The sequence below is a fragment of the Eublepharis macularius genome, chromosome 7, assembly GCF_028583425.1.
Source record: "Eublepharis macularius isolate TG4126 chromosome 7, MPM_Emac_v1.0, whole genome shotgun sequence".
Lineage (NCBI taxonomy): Eukaryota > Metazoa > Chordata > Lepidosauria > Squamata > Eublepharidae > Eublepharis > Eublepharis macularius.
In genome coordinates this window covers 16,377,927-16,399,728 of record NC_072796.1, presented here as the reverse complement: position 1 = coordinate 16,399,728, position 21,802 = coordinate 16,377,927, and the positions used below count along the sequence as shown (strand labels likewise).

General features: G+C 42.0%; 1 protein-coding gene across 1 annotated transcript in view; it reads left to right on the top strand.

The window, feature by feature from the left end:
- Positions 1-21,802, top strand: part of GABBR2 (gamma-aminobutyric acid type B receptor subunit 2) — a 434,622-nt gene that overhangs the window by 290,115 nt on the left and 122,705 nt on the right. Inside the window, exons 9-12 of the mRNA XM_054985745.1 lie at positions 3,014-3,094; positions 8,148-8,298; positions 9,815-9,947; positions 21,651-21,758. Of these exons, the coding sequence (XP_054841720.1) occupies positions 3,014-3,094; positions 8,148-8,298; positions 9,815-9,947; positions 21,651-21,758 (473 nt within the window). The remainder of the gene's footprint in view (positions 1-3,013; positions 3,095-8,147; positions 8,299-9,814; positions 9,948-21,650; positions 21,759-21,802) is intronic.

The window sequence follows — 21,802 nt, the reverse complement described above, 5'->3', positions numbered from 1 at the left end:
AAATACAGAAGAGGAGGAGGGAAAGGGGAGAGAAGGGGACATATATCAGAAGGGGACAAGATGCAATTAGCAGGGAGGCAACCAAAACATTCCTTTGCTAGTAAATGTAAACATCTCCTTTTGGTGTGGAGTCAGTTTGCCGTGTTAGTTTGCAGCAGTATAAGCATCCAATTCCTATGTAGTATAAGCCTTCGATAACCACAGCTCTCCCTGCCAGATGCATCTGACAAAGAGAACTGTGGTCCCCAAAAGCCCATACCAGGCACCACTGGGCTTCCCCAGACCACGCCGCTGTAAAGGAAATCTGTTACCTGTGATAATGTGATAACCATTCATAGTCTCTATTCAGTCCCAGCTTGACAGAGTCAAATTTGCATATGAATTCCAATTCAGCAGCCTCCCATTGGATTTTGTTTTTGAAAGGTTTCTGTTGAACCACAGCGACCTTTAAGTCTTTGATGGAATGTCCTGGTAGATTGAAGTGTTCTCCCACTGGTTTTTGGACGTTGGCATTTCTAATGTCCGATTTGTGTCCATTTATTCTTTTGCGTAGAGGTTGGCTGGTTTGTCCAATGTACAGAGCAGAAGGACATTGTTGGCACATGAGGGCATATATCAGATTGGAGGATGAGCAGCTGTAAGAGCCAGAGACAGTGTAGTTGATGCCATTGGGTCCTGTAATTGTATTCCCAACGTATCCTCAGTGAGCTACAACCCATCCTGGCAAATGATACCTCTCTCTCAGAAGCCCTGGGTAGAAGACCTTTCCTTGCCTACAGACGGCCCCCCAACCTTAAACGACTTCTCACTTACAATCATGAATCGGCCAGCAGAGTCACCAGCACAGGTACCAGGCCCTGCAACAGACCCAGATGCCAGCTCTGCCCCTATATCTACCCAGGGAATACAATTACAGGACCCAATGGCATCAACTACACTGTCTCTGGCTCTTACAGCTGCTCATCCTCCAATCTGATATATGCCCTCATGTGCCAACAATGTCCTTCTGCTCTGTACATTGGACAAACCAGCCAACCTCTACGCAAAAGAATAAATGGACACAAATCGGACATTAGAAATGCCAACGTCCAAAAACCAGTGGGAGAACACTTCAATCTACCAGGACATTCCACCAAAAACTTAAAGGTCGCTGTGGTTCAACAGAAACCTTTCAAAAACAAAATCCAATGGGAGGCTGCTGAATTGGAATTCATATGCAAATTTGACTCTGTCAAGCTGGGACTGAATAGGGACTATGAATGGTTATCACATTATCACAGGTAACAGATTTCCTTTACAGCGGCGTGGTCTGGGGGAGCCCAGTGGCGCCTGGTGTGGGCTTTCGGGGACCACAGTTCTCTTTGTCAGATGCATCTGGCAGGGAGAGCTGTGGTTATCGAAGGCTTATACTACATAGGAATTGGATGCTTTTACTGCTGCAAACTAATACGGCAAACTGACTCCACACCAAAAGGAGATGTTTACATTTACTAGCAAAGGAATGTTTTGGTTGCCTCCCTGCTAATTGCATCTTGTCCCCTTCTGATATATGTCCCCTTCTCTCCCCTTTCCCTCCTCCTCTTCTGTATTTGACCAGTTTGTATCATGCATCTGACGAAGAGAACTTGATTCTCGAAAGCTTATGCTACAATAAAATTGGTTAGTCATAAAGGTGCTACTGGACTCTTTTTGATTATACATACATACCCTGCCTTTTCTCCCTCATGGAGACCGACAGCAGCTTACATCCTTCTCCTCTCCTCCATTTTATCTTCACAACAACCCTGTGAGATCAGTTGGGCTGAGTCTGTGTGCCTGGCCCAAGATCGCCCAATGAGCTTCTGTGGCTGAGCTGAGCTTCAAACCTGGGATTCCCAGATCCTAGTCCAGCACTCTAGCCACTACGCTGTACTGGCTGTCATGTTGTCCCTGCCCTACCTCTCATTTGCAGACCTGATTGACAGGCGGCGCTGTTCAGCAGACCTCCCGACGGCTGCTGTAACCCTTGGGTAAAACAGTTACTTGTTTAGACTTCCAGACCATGACTCTTTGGGCGTTCCATTGCTGCCTGTCTCCCTCCCTTTCTGTTTGCCGATCTGTCAAGTTGCCGTGTTTTCGGAGAATTGAAACCATTTCAGGAGCGCTGCCCACTGTCTTGCACCAGGGTTTGTGGTTTGCTGGGCTTCTTGGGACTTGCTGGGGAACTCCGGGGTATATGGGGTTGCTTTGGGCTCCATTCCTGGGATACATTCTGGCCCTAACACTGTCAATCACTAATGGTGAAATCCCTAAGGGATAGTAAATCCTGAAGGGAAAAGGCTGTGGCTCAGTGGTAGAGCATCTGGTTGGCATGTAGAAGGTCCCAGGATCAATCCCCGGCATCTCAAGTTAAAAGGATCAGATAGTAGGTGATGTGAAAGACCTCTGCCTGAGACCGTGGAGATCAGCTGCCAAACTAAGTAGACAGTACTGATCTTGATGGACCGATGGCCTGATGAAGACAGCTTTGTGTATTCATGTGTTTAACACTGGAATTCAGTAATCAACTGAGAAATTTAGAGAGCAGCTTGGATCCAGAGCAGTCTTTCCAGAGGTGCGAGAGCTTCCACCTGTGGAGTGCAGCTTCATCTTCCTGAAGATGACGTCCTCATCTTTGGACAGCCGCCTGAAATGCAGGGGGATTTGGGGTGTGGCAAGAGGGAGGCGAGAAAGTCATGCTTCGTGGGCGGAAATCCTTGCACCTAGAGAGATACTGCTCCATATCCAAGCTAACCTGCATCAACTTTTAGATTCCATAATGTTTTGCATTGTTAGTAACTCTACAATTTTGTATCAGTGATGCTTTCAGCCCTTCCCACATGGGTTCCACTTAGCTGCTCTGAGTCACTTCATATGCTACCTTGACTCTAAGTGTAGCAACAGTGAAAGAGGCGGAAAGGTAAATATAGTAGCTATTAGAAATGAAGAGCATGTGAACTGACATAAACAATCCCATTTGTTTGTTTCTCTGCAGACAAACGGGAAGTGAAGGTGGGTGAATACAATGCTGTAGCTGATACACTGGAAATCATCAACAACTCCATCAAGTTCCAAGGTAAGGCAGGAGCAGGCATAGGGGAATAGTCTCAGAGACTGCTGTATAATTTTTAGGTCATGTACAAGCAATAGGAATGTTTCACTCCCCATGGTAAAAACAGGCTCAAAGAATTCCTATCCCGTAGCTTGTAGGGAGGGGAGGGGAGTAGGACTGGAGAGTGCTTGCGCACATGGCTGCACCTCAAAGTGGTTTAGGCGCTGAACACCAGGCAGTGGGCAAAAGGTGGTGTGAGGAACAGATACCAACGGGGTGAGTTTTCGGCAAACATCTTTTTCGGAGTATGCCCCTCACCAGCTCATCTTGCCAGACAAACTCTTGTTTGGGTCTTACCACCCTACCTTCCTCTTTTTAACCATTTATTCTCTCCTAAGGGTCCCGAGGGCTGCCGTAATGTTTGGAATGCCATCTAATGAGAAGGCGCAATGAGTTTTCTCTTTTTACTGGTGGTGTATTTGGGGCAGAAAAAGAGGTTTTTGTTGAATTCCTTCCAGGTCTGTACAGCAGACCTTTAAAATGTTTAAAATTTTAATTTTTGCAGGCTTTTCCTTTCCTTGCTGAGATTTGCAAAACGGGGGGATCGGGGGCAGGGGAAGCAAAATGAAAGCTCCCTACTTGGATCATTTCATGTGGGTAGTTGTTTCGGTCTGCAATAGAACAGCAAAGCTCTAATGTATCTGATGAAGGAAGCTTTGACTCTTGATAGCTTATACCCTGGAAACCTGGTTGGTCTTTAAGGCGCTACTGGACTTGAATCTTGCTCCCTGCTTTGAGGCCTGATACACCTTGGTTTGTGTGGCACAAACTACTTTACCTTGCCTCACTTGCTCTCCAGCCAGTTCTGTCCAGTAAGGAACTGTAAAGCAGCTGGTGGCTAGTGAAGAAGGCTTGAAGATTGCCCTCATATGACTTTTGCCACCACCCCTCCCTCAAATCCAGGTGATAATGTCTGACACAGCTTGGTTTTTTAGCTTCTTTAGCTTGTCTTGATTCCTCTACAACCAGATTAGTAAAGAATTGGAAAGCAAGGATTGCTGATCTTGCAACTTGAGCTGGGCTCTCCTAGACCCTGTTAAATTAGATTAACATTAAATTAAATCCACTTCCCCCCCACCCCATGCTTGGGCCTTGGTTAGAAGGTTTACCCTGACTTCTGACCGGCGCCACTCCAGATATAAAAATAGCCTTCTGGATACCTAAAAAATGTGTGATAAAAAGTATTTATTTTAACATAATCTCCTTCTGTTTGCTCCCTACTTTAGAGATACAGTAATGGATTAATTAAAATATGGCACTCCTGAGCATCTTCAGGGTATCTTTTCCTCACAACTGAATAATTGCAGCTTCTCCCCAGCCCTTACAACTTACAGTTAACTAGCGGGATTAGACTGTTAAGCTGCAGTACTGCAGCCCAAGCTCTGCTCACGACCTGAGTTCGATCCGGGTGGAAGCTGGGTTCAGGTAGCCGTCTTAAGGTTGACTCAGATTTCCATCCTTCCGAGGTCAGTAAAATGAGTACCCAGTTTCCTGTGAGTAAAGTGTAGATGAGGGGATAATGGATGAGGGGAGAATGACATTGTAAGCCACTTTGGGTCCCAACTGGGGAGACAAGATGAGTAAAAATGCCTTAAAAATACTTCTAACACCCTTATTCTCATATTAAAAATTAATGCCCTTTGCAAAATGCTTTTCTTTGCCTGCCATGAAATGCATTTAGTTAATGTGTTAATAAACTGTTCTGCACTTTAAATGCCAAAAGGTATTTTGTTCTGTGGAAAGTAAAGAAGTATACAAGATGTTTAGAAAGTATTGCTTTATTTTTTTGTTAATGAATGTTGAAAAGAGCACAGCTGGATTATTACTACTTTCTAGCACTTCATCAGTTAGGCCAAATGCCCTTTTTAGACTCGGAGTGAGCTAGAATGAGCCAGAACGTTTCTGGATTATTTCCCAAGTGCCACAGAGAGAGAGAATCAAGGTTTTTGCAAGGGGGAAAGTGTGCAAGCTTGATCTCCTGATCGTGAGGTTGCGGAGACTGTTGTCCAAAATGCTGGACATTGTAGATGAGAAATTAAAATAGCTGTTTTCTTATTTTTATAATGGCTATGAGGTTTGATTAAAATCAACCACTTGCTGGGACAGATTTATGCATGGATTTAAACAAGCAGTGTTGTGTCCCCTGCTCCCATATCATGCTGGCAGTTGCAATCAAAATATAGTGGAGCAGGGCTGACTTTTCTTTCATTAAAAAAAAATCTAATGGAAATCGGGTGTTGGAGTTGTTGTGTGTTAGGCTCTTCAGCAAGGTCCCTGCTAAAAATAGTTGCAGTTGTATGGTCTCTGCTGAGGTCAAGGCTTAGTGAGAAGAAAGCAGGAATCTGAGAGTCTCTCTAGACGAGACACCTCAACACATGTTAGTCAAGTATAGGGAGACAGTGTTAGCCAGGAAGCATAGTTTAAAAAGACAGAGCTGGCGGAGATTGCTCTTCAGAGGGTTTGTTAATTTCATCTCCACCTCCCTGAAGGCTCTGTCAATTTTACCTCTGCAGTCTAAAATTGTGTGGGATCACAACCAGAGGGCAGCAAGGAATGGAAGTGGCTGGAGCTGCCTTCCAGAGCAGGATTTGGACCTGGAGAGGTTGTAATGGGCTGAAGTTTCTCTTCTTCCCCTTCACACAGCTTCAGTGTATAGCAAAGCCTTTACCCTGCCGCTGGCTCTGTCTTTTTAAACTACCTTTCCTGGCTAACATTGCATTTCCTGACACGTGTTCTTCATGTGTCAGATGTCTCGTGTAGAGGGACTCTGAATCCATTTGATTTTTCATATGAACACATCAAGCTCCTTCATACTGGAGTGGTCCCTTTGCCCATGTAGCTCAGTACTGGGCACTCTGATTGGCAGTGAACCTCAAGTTCTTCAGCTGGTGTCATTCTCAACCAGATATGAGATCCTTTAGGTAAAGGTGGCAGGAATTGCAACTGGAACCAGTGTGCCAATGGGGGAGCAGCCGTGGCTCAGAGGGAGAGCAAATATTCTTCAGTGCTACAGAGACAGTCACCCAACCTCAACAGTCTGTGAAGATCAGTTTCTTACCGTTATGCTAACTTTCTACCTGCAAGAAACTTTTTTTTATATAACAAAGCATTAAAAATATAACATCCCTCCCCCAACCAGTTGTCTGAAGTAATACAACCCAGAAGTCACCACTTTATTGTATATCAAGTTCAATTTAAAGTTGCAGAATGCAGTCCTTTCTCTGTGGCAAATGTGTGATGAGTCCACATCTGTCGTTGCCGCTTGGTCCAAATCTTCATCTTGACAGGGCACAAGTGGGAGATGTAACAGGATGGCAAAGCAGCCAATGTTGTATCTGTGTTCCTTTCAATGCATTTTGTGCATTTATTGTTTTCTGCTGCTGTTTGAGTGAAGTTTATAATTGTTTTCACACCATATTCTCAGAGTCCAGACCAAAGCATAGTATGTGGCCTAGTTAAAACCAGTCCCATAATTTGTGGTGTGTCGCTATGACCTATTTTGTTAACTGGTTAGACCCTTGAATGTCAAATGATGAGGCTGTTGCCATAGCATCATTTCATAGCTCAGCTGTTTTAAGCCAGGTGCTGCTTAGGGCTCCTAAACTAAAACATGTGCTTAGTATTTCCATAGCTCTTCAGACTGTGCAACGCCCTCTGCATGCATTATCTCAGTAATGCCTATAGAAACTCTGGGTGAGATCCTGTGGTTGCACAATTGGAAGATGCTCACAGGTTCCGATCTTTCTCCCCGTGCGCTTCTTATAGCAGTCCCTTGCCAGGAGTCGTGGGTTTCCCAGAGACAATAAGCCACCAGACCGACTGCAGCGAGAAGGCAGAACTGAGCAAAATTGTCACCACTTTGTTCTTCTGCTGGTGCCCAGCAAAACTTATTTCAGTAGTACAAGAGTGAGTTGGAAGCTATTTTGCCTAATTTCCGCTCATAGTTGCAGTCGTCCCCCTTGGCGCTGTGTTAGATTTGGTCCATGAGAGTCCCGTCACCCCTTGCAATACGAGGCTACTCTGGGAAGGGGCCGGGTGGGGAAAGTTCTGCAGCCATGAGTGCTTCCACTTGCCCAGGCATAGGAAGGAAGATAAGCATTGCTGAGATGAGAAGCTGAGACTGGGAAATGGTTGTTTGCCTCTGTCGGCCATTTGTGTCAGGGGCAATACTTGAATCAAAGTCTGCCTGGTTCATGGGTCAGTCTCTTAACCCACTCCATGACATCAGCTCGTGAGACGAGCCGGCTATACCTTGTAACAGTTGCATATAAGCAAGGGTTTGTTTTTTCCAGGCACAGCTTTTGCCACTGTGGCGGCAGTATGGAAGGCAAAGTTGTGTTTCCCAAAACTCTTCCTTCTGTTCTAAGATGAATGGCACATCTGGTATTGAATCTATTGTCTGACATCAGACCCTACTATTTATGAATGGCATGTGGCATCCTTTCTATTTAGTGGGGAAAAAGTGATGCAATGCTTGCTGCTATTGGACCATTGAAATTCATGGGGTTAGAAGATTGCACTGTAAATTATGGGCATCTCCACTTAAAGATCTTAGTTGGTGATGCTCTGACTATCTTTCTACTATCTTGTTTTCTCTGTATAAACTCTCTGTAGCAGGAATGATGTTGCCATACTTTTATACTGTTTTGTAAAACTAGGTGACTTTAATGTCAACGTTTAAATTAAAATGGGTATCAGAGAGCTTCTGCCTAAGACCTGGAGGTAGGCGATACTGGACTAACAGTGCCGTCCTAAGAAGAGTCACTCCAGTCTAAGCCCATTGATTTCAATAGGCTTAGACTGGAGCAACCCTTCTTAGGATTGCAATGCAAGTGGATCACTGACATGACCTGGTAGAGAAGAGCATCTTTTACTTTTTACCGTGTTTGTAACTCCATGTGATTCTTGCAGTAACAACTTGAATCAGTTTACAGTAGTGGGATGGCAGCAGTTCACCGGAAGCATGGGTTTTCATAAGAATGTTGAATCTATTTTTGTCTTCATTATCGCGTTTTAGGAATAGAAGCACCAAAGGATAGAACGATTGTCCAAAGTCAACTCCGCAAGATCTCCTTGCCTCTCTACAGTATTCTTTCAGCACTCACTATTCTGGGAATGATCATGGCCGGTGCATTTTTGTTCTTCAACATCAAAAACCGAAATCAGAAGTAAGCGACGCAATTTAGAGACTGCGTTTTGCCCTGCTGTCCTTGTTTGTAATTCTGTAAATTAGGGAAATTAAAGATCATGAAAAGATAAATGTGCACAGTCATGTCAACAACAGTCAGGAAAAGGAGGACCACACCAGTAAGGTCCGGTAAGATCCTCTGGTGAAGGTAATTGTGAAACACCTCGGGATCCAAAAGCATAAATAATCTACTCTCCATTGCGCCTTGAGCTTCTCTTTTCTCTTACTGCATAATCCTGTCAAAAATGAATAATTTTTTAAGGCTGCAGTCTTATGCGCTTAGCACCTGGGAGTAAATCTAGTTAGCAGGACTTCTAAAGAAACACGCACAGCACTGAGCTGTGTGCCCCTTTGGTTTTAGTAGAAGAGTTGAACATTGAAACCAGTAGGACTTAAAAGTGCTTAACTTTGACAGGATCCTGCCCTTTATTTTTTTTAAAGAATACAGTAACTTAATTTATTTGACTGTATAATATCTTTGTGTTGGAACGTTTTATTAAATCCTTTTATTCTGTTAGATCAAAATTAGTGTTTTCCACTGTGTGTTATTAGCATAATCCCCAGTTAATTAAACTGCAGTGTAACATAAGGAGTTGCTTTAGTGTGGGAGATCAAAGACATTTAACTATAATAATGCTCATCTAAACTTATTTATAAAGTAGCAGATAGATTTGCATATTTCTGGAATTCTGTACATAAAGCTGCTTTGCTTTGATTCAGCAATCTTGAATAAAATTGTTCATTTTTCAGATGGTTCCCGACAGCCATCAGGTTTTCTCAGTGTGGCATTTCTGATTTGGGTGCTATCCCCGCCCCTCAATTTCATGTACCAGTCATTTTTTTCTCATAGGCTATGAATGTCAACTCCAAGACATATGACTTTCACTTTCAACCATGAATGAACTTATTTTCTTCTGAACTGATATTAATTTTTAAAACGATTGATTGTACTTGTCCAGAAAACCAAATTGTGATTAATGTGTGTGTGTGTGGAAAGTTCCATCAGGTCACAGCCAACTTAATGGCGACCCAATAGAGTTTTCAAGGCAAGAGACTTCAGTGGTGGTTTGCCATTGGCTGCCTCTATATAGAAACCCTGGTTCTCTTCAGAGATCTCCCATCCTAGTACTACTAACCAGGACCAGCTCTGCTTAACATCCAAGATGCTAGCCTGAGCCATTCAGATCAGGGCATGAATTATTTGATACTTTCTTTCTATTGTTGTTATATATTGTTATTTTCCAATATGATGATCGTATTTGTGTGCATGTATGTATTAAGTCTTTATCATTGGAAATCTTTGATACAGCTCTCTCTCTCTCTGTGTGTGTGTGTGTGTGTGTGTGTGTGTGTGTGATAGTTTTGCTGATTTACACGCTCATTCTTGGAAGTACCTCCTCTTTGAACCTGTCCTGTTGCATCTCCTGTACTCTGCCATCTGAGAACTCTCATGGCTCGCCTTATATACTGACCGCTTTCTGGTCTTCTCTTTGTAGGCTGATAAAGATGTCCAGTCCCTATATGAACAATCTTATTATTCTTGGGGGGATGCTTTCCTATGCATCCATATTCCTTTTTGGCCTTGATGGATCCTTTGTCTCTGAAAAGACATTTGAAACACTTTGCACTGTAAGTAACTGAACCATTTTAATAATACTGCTTCCAGTTTTGTGTAACACAGGATGTGCCACAAGCATTCCGCAGGAATTGTGGAACCTCGAGCCACACTCACGTGTGCTTTTGAAGCCTGACCAAGTATGAAAAAGAAAAAATGGGTCTTCAGAAAATGTGAATGAGAAGAGAGCGTGAAAAGAATGCAATCTTAAGGGCACTTTCTGGGAATAAGCTCCATTGATAGACCTGCTTGAGCGTCTGAGTAGACCTATTTAGGATTGTTCTCTAAGTTAGGGAAGGAGGGGGGAAAGAGCAAGAGCTCTTGGCTTTGCATGTGCTGTGGAGCAGCTGGGCAAAGAACACCAGGGCTGTTCTGCAAGCTAATTAGACTAGACCTGCCTACTCAGAACAAGTGAAAGGGCCAGCCCGTACTGCAGGAAACCTTCTCATCACTGGTGGCAAACTTTTCCTTATGTCAGTAAATACAAGAGAGACAGAACAATCTTCAAGTTACCAAATTTCAGTTTGTTCTAGTTCAGAAATAAATCAGAGCCAGCTTGGTGTAGTGGTTAAGAACACGGGACTCTAATCTGGAGAGCCGGGTTTGATTCCCCACTCCTCCCCTTGAAGCCAGCTGGGTGACCTTGGGCTAGTCACGGCTCTCCAGAGCTCTCTCAGCCCCACCCACCTCACAGGGTGTTTTGTTGTGGGGATAATACTTTGTAAACCGCTCTGAGTGGGCATTAAGTTGTCCTGAAGGGCGGTATATAAATTGAATGTTGTTGTTATCTTCTGCAGCCATGTTCTTTCCTGAAAGCCAGCCTGGCCACTCCCTTCCTTCTAGTCAGTGAAGGGAGGAAAATAGCCAGCTGTTTCTCCCTCTTTGGAACCTCTAAAGACTGTCCAAAAAACAAATTCCTGTTTCCTTTATCCTCTCAGACCTCTGCTCCTTTAAACTGCTGGAATATTTCAGACAATGGGCTGGATCCAGCAATCTATTCACACAAGGATTGCAAATCTTCACTGCTTTCCTCTTCCCCCAGTATTCCTTTCTGGGCCCTGGAGAACTGGTTCCTGATGTCATGGGAGCTGTATATAGCAGGAGCCCTGTAGGTTAGTGGGAGTGGTGTAATGGAACGTGGGAATGGAGCCAAGCCCCACTAATGGAAGAGGAAGGAAGGGTGATTTCTACCCCTTCCTCCCCCTCACTGAAGCACACTGACCTACATAGCTATTATTCCAAGTGTTTCTGGCTTCAGAAATCAATTTCCACAGAATCTGAAGGGAGGGAGAAGAAAGTAGGGAAGTTCTGTGGCCATTAGTACCTTCCATTGATAAATGATATGATCTAACCCAAGGCTAGAATCTTTGGTGTGGTTTACAGCACACATTCAAAACGAAAGGGCTCATATTTAAGTATCAGCTGAAGTTCTTTTAGCTAGATGTATTCCCATTTTAAGATTAGAGTCCTTTTCCTCCCTAGGAAAGTTGTTCTAGGATAACCTCTGCTCATTGCCAGAGTGCAAATTAAACTTTTCCCAAACTCTGTTTTTTATGTAACTTACCTGTGGGATGAAGAAACTTGTATACTGCCTGGGGGTGGATTGGGTGCCAAAACCAGTATGGGTTGGCAATTTTCAAGTGGAAAATACAGCAAATAGAAAGGGTGAAGGAGCCCTTCTTCTCCCCCAAACTGCTCTGGCCTTTTCAGTTGCAGCCCTGGTGGTTTCATTCTAGAAAATAAAAAAATGCCTCTCGAAAGAACTATGTTGTTGCACATTACATATAGTCCTGCTTTTGTTTTAAGGAAGCAAGAGTCTGAGAGTATTTTCACTGTGGGCTTCATATAGATCTGGCTAAGGGGGAAGATACGCTGACTGTGTTTATTACAGATAGTAGTTCACTCACAGTAGGGAAGTGGCAAGGAGACGGAAGGACACAGTAGAGGAGGTGAAAAAAATGAGATCTGAACTGGCAGCATGTTCCATTTAGATTAAAGCTACTACCTATTAGAAAACATCATTTAGCAACACTTTTATAGTGTATCTTTGTATTGTTAGTATCAGGGCTTTTTTTCAGCAGGAACATGGAATGGAGTTCCGGCACCTCTTGAAAATGGTCACATGGCCGGTGGCCCCGCCCCCTGATCTCCAGGCAGAGGGGAGTTTAGATTGCCCTCCGTGCCAGCAGCATGGAAGGCAATCTAGACTCTCCTCTGTCTGGAGATCAGGGGGCGGGGCCACCAGCCATGTGACCATTTTCTCCGAGGGCAATTTAAACTTTAAAAAACTCCTCCCTTGTTCCAGCTGACCCAAACTGACATCATTGTGCGGTCTTGAGTCCCACCACCTCTTTTCCCAGAAAAAAAGCCCTGATTAGTATCTAACCCACCAATCCCAAAAATACAGTGGAAAAAATCCATTAAGGGTGGAGTTAAAAGGGGAACATAGTTGAGAAGCCAAAAAAGGGTAAGTGCTCAAATGCCCAAAAGTAGCAATGAATGCCCTCCCATGTCCTTAACGCTGTGGTGTGGCATGAGATTCCAAAAGAACTGAGACTTCTGCAGATTTAAGAGCGGTTATCTACCTAATGATTAGGAGAAAACGGACATGTAAAAATCAAATAAGCACACTTAACATTTGTGAGGAAGAAAGGGTAGGAAATCAGAAATACTGTACTTTTGGATTGTGATTTGTGGACTTTAAGTGCTGTGTTCAGTGAATTAATGGTTTGGGGGACTTCTGCTAACTTTTTATTGCCTACTTAATTACTTGCCACTGAGGGCAGGAATTGCATAATTTTGCCTTCGGCATCTATGTTTTCTTAAACTTAATTCTTCGTTCGGCCTTTGAATGAGGTATTTCCCTGTAATTATGACCTTGCCTTAATGCATATTGAAACAATAGGCTGTATTACGGCACTTTCATTGGTGAGTACGCTTTGCAGCTAAGACCATATACAATACGACAGTCCTAGGATTGTCTGTACAGCTTTTATAGCCAGGCTGTTCATGCACTATGCTAATTTAAAAAAAAAATCTACTCCAAGAAAAGCTGAATTCTGCAATTTGGGTAAATGTGTGCATTTTTGCAAAATTCTATAATTTGTACTATTTTGTATAATTTATTTTTGCTAATTGGGAGGAGGGATGGCGGCTATACAAAGCACTGAAGCTCCATCCTCTGGAAATCTTATTGAGCCTCCTTCTGGTTTTGGAGATTTTACTAGGCATCGCCAACATATTTTGAGTCATATCTTTGTAAACATAGATCCCTAGAAACTTGTTCTCTATTTCTCTCTTTGCTTAAAGATAAAAACAGATTCTTGGGAAATAGAGTCTGTTCTTTGCCCCAGATTCTGTGCTTTTCCTATACTTCTTTGCAATTGCAGTACATAGATAAGCCTGATTATGATACATCCTCTGGGCATTGTCTTCACACCCTTTGGAAAAGGCACTGAATGGTTATTGCTCAGATTATAAATTGGTCTCAAATAATAAACTGCTGTTTGATAGCCATGCACATACTGAGTGCATTACTCTACAGCAAGCATCTACAACTTGTTACCATATATGGCACCCCATCAGTGTTTTTACTGCCTGACCAAGAGTGCAAAAATAGGGCGCTTGTCAGACACTTGGCTGGTAACATTATGTAGCTGCATTACCCAGGCCTTCTCTGCCCCAATCAAGCACACTTGGGCGCAAACAAAAATGAAAGAACTTTATGTATTAAACATGATTTATTGTTGGGGCATGTTCATCTTCTGCTTCTTCCTTGGCCTCTCTCTCACCTGCCACTGCTTCTCTGGATGTAAAGAGGCTCCTGTGTGTCCAAAGATAGTAAAGAATTAGTCCTTATGTTTATCTTGCTTTGTAGTGAAAAAAACAGGGACATAATTCTCTTTACACTCTGCTTGCATTGAGGATCTCACAAAAAATGACTGTTGCATTTCTCAGGCTGATTCCATGCTAGGTTCCATGTTTTACTTCTTTCTTCAAAGACTTGCATTATCTAAGAAGACAACCTGGAATTATGAATAGTCTCAACTGTGTGTCAAGCAGACATTGTGTGGAGAGGGTGCTAAGCATGGAAACATTAAAGCATTGTGTATATAGTAACTGGCTGCTTACTCAATCACATTTTCTCTTGCACCAAGTGAGCAAGAAAGCGGCGGGTTATAAGGTTAAACTGATGTGCATTTTAAGTTATTCTGATTTCTGTTCTGATTGCCAACTTTTTAACAGGCCCCTGTGGCTGTCTCTTTAACTGCAGCAATTGTGATGTTATTTAGTTCTATACCCAGATAGGGGTGTGCTCTTAAAAATGGCATTTGGGGGATCTGGAATACCATATATATTCAGTATTTCCAATATACTCAGCTCCATTATTCCCTATGAGGGAGTCTTTCTGGGGGGCTGGAGGGGCTGTTTTTCAAGAAAACTACATCAAAATTGCAGGAACCCTAGTCCTGCCTGTTCAGTAAAGACTTTTCAAGTTTTAAGTTGGTTGGACCAAGGGGTCCAGTTCTGTGGGCTCCTGAAATTGTGCCCCTAGCCACTCTACATTATTTTCAATACCAAAAAAAATCTTAGCCGAACACGTAAGAGCAACCACACTGGCCAAGCCTCCCAATGTAAACAAAGCACAACAAAATCAATGTCAAACCAGAGGATCCCAGCAGAACCTACAACAAACCAGAGAATCACAGCAGAACCAAACTGAAGCAAGGGACACTGTGACAAGCCCAACAGAACCAGTGTCACTCACAGATGCCAGGCAGAACCCAGGGCCAATGCAAGCCTAACAGAACCAGTGACAAATGAGAGAATCCCAGCACCCAAACTGGCAAACTAGTAGCACCAAGGCGGCCAGCCAAACCTGGCAATGGCATATGGTAAGCAAGTAACACTGACACAGACATTGTCACCCTTCCCTTTCCTCCTGTAGCCCAGGAAACCTGCAAAGGGGGAAAACAAGGTCCTGCAACCTTTAAAATGAGATTCTTGGACATTCCTGAATATCTGAATAATTTGGGAATGTAAATACTGGTTTATCCAAATATACTCAAGATAGATATATATCTGGGTATACCAGAATAATACCAAATTATCTTTTGGGGTATGTTTTTAAACTGGATATACCAAATTGCACATCCCTGTGCCTTGTAAAGCTTCAACTGGCTATTTTTGCATATTAAACCTCTATTTAAAGGTCAGGACGTCTAGTTTTCCCTGACCACTTGGCACCTTAATTCCTAAGGAATTTAGGACCAGTCTTTAACACGTAGAAGTTATTACGGTTTGACTATTTCTAGGGGCTTTGCCATATTGGTGTGGGGTTTTGCAAATGCGTGTATATGTTCTTATTGCTGATTCACTCATTGCTGGTTCAGTCCACTCTTTGAAGCTTTGCCTCGTGCATTGCAGACAAACATGATAATGTGTCAAAGCATTGATAAAGCTGATTCAAGTTTGTAAGTTTTTATTGGATGCAGGATTGCAGCCTCAGAATATGAAATACATTATTTACAAAGATATTACAAGCTGGGGGCCCATGAAGAATTAATGGAGAGGAGAAAAATTTGAGCCTCCACCCCAAAATCTCCCCTTTTGGAATTCTTGGAGACTGGAATAGTTTAATTTCCCCTCCCTGCATTTTCAATTAACTAACTCAACATTCCATTTCTCCTGCAGCGTGCTTTTGGGTTCTGTTCTGAAGACATACTTTTCTATATATGTGGAGATTTCTCTGAGTATGTTAAAACTCCTGTCTTCTTTGTGAGTGGACTGCTTTTACCAACTACTTGACTATTCAATAGAGCAAGTGGGTACTCATGAAGAAATTCACAGTTCAGTACATTCCCGCCGTTATTCTTGTTATATCTGCCTCCCATACATTACATAGAATTTTTCAAATATTAAAAATGGATTAGTATTGCATAGAATGTTCCTCAGGATGTAGGTTTGTTGGGATACACCGTTCCTGAATCTGACAGCCATATACCCCATTTTTTAAACTGTCTTCCATAAATGCAAAAGAGAGTTTGCTGTTATACTGGTCAACGCTCAGTAGTAAACTCTGTAAAAGAGGATGCCTTGCTGTGTTCTATAAAACAAACAAACCTTGCACCACAACTTTTCCGTTGTGACGGAACATTATCCTGTGATTACTATTTTCCTCACAACTCAGGTGTTTGGTTGAGCAACATTGACCTATATGTCGGGCTGCCAACTCAGGTTGAGAAATTCCTGGAGATTTGGGGTTGGAGCCTAGAAAGGGTGAGGTTTAGGGAAGGGAGAGATCTCAGCAGGGTATTATGCCATAGAGTTCCCCCTCCAAAGCTGCCGTTTTCTTCAGGGGAACTGACCTATGTAGTGTGGATATCGGTTGTGATTCTAGGAGATCTCCAGGCCCCAACCATGCATATATGTATGAAATTGCTTACATCAAAATTGATTTTTGAGCGAATGCTTGACAGGCTGTGGGAATTTTAACATGTCATGGCATATCATGTCTTCTAGCAACACTGTCAATAAACTTTGCCACACAGCTGTTTTCTGTATTTTTGTTACTTATTGCTTCTCAATACATGCCCTTTCAAGTTTTTTTCTTTTATATTTTTCATAATAAATTTGATTTTCAAGTACTACTTTTCTGTTTGTTACCGTGTGTTGTGTGTAATATTGGAACCTTCCTGCTTTTTCACTGATTATAATCCTCACCTTTTAAAAAAAGGCCTTCTTTTTCGGTATGAGCCTTCAACATGCCCTCAACCTCAGTGGAATTTTACACAACAGACTCTCTTTGCTATCTGTAGGATAACAGTTTCAATTTTCCCTCAGCCTGTTTTCTCTCAGCTTCCCCTGCTCTTCATGTTCCTTTTTTTTACTTCATCTTTATGTCCCTCTTGTTTGAACTCTTTATTAATACCTTAACTTGAGGCAAATGTTTTCTCCTCTTAACTTCCCTTGAACTCTGTCCCTGCCTTTTTAAAGCTATGAACAAACTTACGGCTTTGTCTAAAAATTTCTCCCACCTTTTTTCTAGCAGTATTTCCACAATGTTTCCTTCTATTTCACTATACTGTTCAGATCTCCTTTATTGTTGTTGGTATTTTTCTTGGTTTAATAACATACTTTCAACTATCTTATTGTAGAAGCACTGCTGAGATTCCCCAACTCAATTTATTTCCATAGAGTTTTATGTCAGTATTTGTTGGACCAATATTAGCAGTGCCTGACAATTTAAAAGGAATGCTTTGCCTCTTGTCAATGTGTTTTCTTCTTTATGTTATTGCATTTTGGGGGTGCTGTGGGAATATACTTTTTAAACACAGTTCTGGTTTTTTCTTCCGTTGAATTTATCCTGTGTGTTTCTAAATGTTCTTCTTTTCTTCAACGTGCATATGTCTATCAATAATTCCCCCCACCCTCCAAGTTTCTAAATGGTCCTTTCTTTCTCCATTTTTTTCTCACAACAACCTTTGAGGGTTAAACTGAGTATATTAAACTGAGCAAGAGTGACTGGCCCAGGGTCACCCCATGAGATCTAAACCAGATGAGTTGTTTTTTGCTCTGCATCCAGAATTTCCAGTGTTTTAATTCTTTTTTTTTTAAACTTTGTAATTAGTCAGGGAGAGCCTGATAAAGGGGAGGGTATTAAGCATCCCCCTGCACTGTTTTCTTGTTCTAAAATACTTCTGTGAGACTATAATTTGCATCCATTTGCAAAATAATTTCCTCAAGGATTTTATAAGTTCTCACGGGGATGGAGCAGGCAAGTTATTCAATTTTCCTTTCACTTGCTCCCAACCACCCTCAACATTCTATTCCTAATAAAGCATATTCACTCTTCATCGAGGCATTTTCTGTACATTGATTAATTTACAAAGTTATATTTTTTTAATACCTGAAGAGTTCCCTGAGTATATAGAAGTTCCTACCTTGGACTGCGGGCAGCATAAAATTGCTATTTTTATTATTGCAATAGAGGGAGGATACTGCAAAGCAATGATGATAAAAGTTTCCCGAATCAGGTGTTTAATGCTGCCAAATAATAGTACCCCAGTCTCTAAGCAGTCGGCCCTGACCTGTCATATATATAAATCACAAGGCCTCTGAATTAATGCAGCCTGATCTATATCAGGGGAATTCCTGCCAGCATTGCTGAGTCCCGCCTGGGAAATTAAGCCATGAATGGAATGTTCATGCAAGATGTAGAGGATCAAGGTGATTTGATTTACTGTCCCATCAGCTGCAGGTGGAACCGTGACAAGAAAGGGTCTAGCTGAGTCACCCTACATAACACATTCCAGTATCCTCCTTCCATGATTAGATTCCCCACCCAAGATTGAGGGTCATCAGTCTGCACTGATAAGTTTCTAATTTGTCCCTGGGAAAATCTAAATTCATCAACTCAGCTCTGGGAACATTAATTAGCAAACTGCCTAGAGAACACTGCATTTCCTTTATCACATCCCAGCAGCACCAATCAAAGGTAATCAAGCCTTTTTCATTCCCAGGAGCTGACCTTTAGAGGCTTTGTTCCAATGGCTGAGGGGGCTCCCCAGCCTCGGGGCACATTTTGCCCTATAAAAACCAGGGTGTTGCCCCATTCAAACTGCACACTGCACCTCAGATCTGAGCATTGTACCCTTAGGGCTGCTTTCCCTAAGACTCTCTCCTGGCCGAGAATGTGGGACGTTTGAAGCTCTCTTCCTCCGTGGACCACGCTGCTCCTCTGATCAGTAAATATACCCCGTCCCTCACTCTATTCCACCCTCTGGCTAGTTTCTTAGGACTCTGTGTGTGTGTGTTGTTTTTTCCTCTTTAAGTAAAAATACTTCTTTACTTAAGCACCAAATCTTGTCTGCTACCTTGGGGAGGGGACCCCGTAAATATTGGTAGAGTATCCCATTGTTACCCATCTCACATAGCTTTCCTCCTTTCCACTAATCCCCCCCTCTTACTCACAAGAAGTCCCATCCAGGTAAAAAGTCTAAAGGCCTAATTGCAGGGAATTTATGGTGCATAACTATTAAAGATACCGGATGAGGATCTACGTTGCAAGTCATTTCAGTGTAGTTATGTGAGGCCAGATATGGGTTGTGAGGCAGATGGGAAAGAAACATCTATTATTATTTTTATTCAATTTATATTCCGCTCTCCCTGCAAGCGGGTATGCATGCAAATGTTCATCTGTATCACTTGAAGGGTGGACACAGAGGGAGGGGAACACGGAGGGTGGCTGTTGGCGACTGTGTGATGTCACTCCAGGGTAAAAACGGAAAATGATGTCAATCTTCACTAGAGATCTAAAATCATAGATTTTCCACAATTCCTAGAGCAGACTGACGTCATGCCATCGGCCCATTAGCCATTAATTGTTTTTTCTCCTGCCACCACTTTGAGCAGTAAAACAAATAAATAAAATTGTTCAGGAAAGGCATATATCCCTGATTTTCATTGAAGAAATATTTAATTTATTCCAATGGATTTTTTATTGTAACTGAGTATTACCTGGGAGCTCCACTAGGTAAAATAAAATCAGTCTGTTTAGTAAGGCAGATTATTTGTGAATTTTTACTCCCAGTGAGTGTGTGTGTGTGGGGGGGGCTGGTTGCAATAATTGTGACAGTATAAATTCAGCTCCAGATAGTTTACAATTGTTTCTGACACAAAGGAACAAGACAAAATTGCAGCTTCTTTCTGATAAATGTCACAATGGTTGAGCCTGTGTTTGTAACCCTGTTCTTAATTTTAAAATATTCTTTTGTCTGTTATGTATCATTTTAAATAAATCTCGTAATTACAAGATGACAGGTAAAAGAGAAGAAAAATAATGGAAGTGCAAGTGGCTCTGTGAATAATATAAAAGGGAAAGAAGGAAAATATCTCATTCAGGCAGAAAATATATAGATGCATGCGTTTGGCTCATGCAAAGCTGTCTTCCAGTTTCGTTTGCTTTTATTAACTTGATTAGGAGTTAAACATAAATATCATCTTAATGTTTATCTCTAACGTTTGTCTGATGCTGAGTTTTTCTACTTGAAACAAAGGGGTTGCCTGTGGTAATGTGTCTGGTGAAAAATGGAGCACAAAAACTGCAGCATGAAGGCTAATGATGCAAGGTTTTTTTTAAAGAGCATCGTCAACATTGCCAGCTGAACACTCTGTCCCATATTCAAAACTGCCAGGACAAAAGGCATACAATTTTTCAATTGCTTTATTTTTCTGTCCTTCCTTTTTCCTCTCCTTGTTTAGCGCTTGTTCTGTTCTGTTTTTTTTTCCTAGCATGCCCAGAATTATTTATATACAAATTCAGAACATGCAAATAGTTGCAGGAAGAAGACAAAATTTGGCAATCCCACACCACTCCTCAAAATCTTCCCTTCAAACACAATATGAGCTCTCAGAGGCTTGAGCAGACTGGTTTCTCCTTTCCATTTTCCCCCTCTCCCCCTCTCCCTTCTTTTCACTGTTGCTCAACTGCTCTCTGCATCCTGCCATTCTGGGGGATATTCAGTCCTCATCCGATGGGTTAGGTTGGGAATGTATGTTTTTACTTTTGATGAACTTACAAAGTCATATTTTTCTGCTAATGTAGGGAGTCCACCAAGTATGTAGTAAATCAGAGCTTGTCTGTTGGCAGGTCCATAATGCTGCATTGTGATTGGCACTCAGCCACCAAATTTACTACTAAATTTTACTACTACCTCAGAGGTGGGGGATTCTGTTTGCTTTCCCATCCTTCTGGTTGCGGATTCCCCCCCTCTGGGTCTGCTCCCCCTACTCTTGTTTTGTTTCCCTTGCCTCCCCAAACTCCCAGGAAGGGAGAAATTACTCCTCACGGGTCCATTTCTGACCTCTCATCTCTCCTCATTTGTTCTGTTTTGACTTTCTCCTAGATCCAAGACAACAGTGAGTCCTCCATGTTTCCTAGAGTTGTTCAATTAATCTCTAGATCAGTTTATTGCCCTCTCGTAAGCATTGGGTACCAGCTGGCCCTTCTGCAGTTTGCCATACACACTGTATGAGAGGTGTGGGTCTTGTCATTGATGCTGACACAACCCAAAATGGTGACCAAGATACCATGAAGTCTTCTCACAATATCTTAGCTACCAATGTTTTTCAAGTTCGAATTTTTCTGCATGCCCTGGTTTTCCATACAGGTTTTCAGAAAACTCTACCATAGCCCAGGGTGTCCCTGTTACATAGATTTTTATCTGCATGGTCCCTCACACATGGATATTATAGGTAGATGCAGATTCTTTTCCGCAGCTCCATTTAACCTTCTCAAAAACATTTTTTTTACAAATCCAGTTGAAATCAGTAAGTCTTAAGAATTTAACTTTTCACTTCAGTCCTGTCATTTTAGTGGGTCTTAGAAATGGTCTGTTACCGAATTGCAACCCAACATATTTCTGTACAGAAGTGCACACACATCCATTATTTCCCATTATGGTTTGTAATACTACAGCTGATACCTGGTTTATGTCTTTAGCCTTTTTCAGCAGTCATGAAAATCATAGACCTGTTTTAAATTATACTTGATTTTTCTCATAAATTTTAGGACCCCAGTGCATGTCTTGAAAATAGACACCGTGAAAATTGATGTAAGAAAGAATTAGCTTCTTTCTTTAGGCAAACCAAATCTCCAAAGTTACATCTGCTTGTCATGGGTTAAAGATATAATCTGAATTTATTCTTTATTTCAGGTCCGGACATGGATACTTACAGTGGGCTATACAACTGCATTTGGAGCAATGTTTGCAAAAACGTGGAGAGTCCATGCTATTTTCAAAAATGTAAAAATGAAGAAAAAGGTGAATATAAAACTTAACATTACTGTATTCTTTCCTCCTTTATG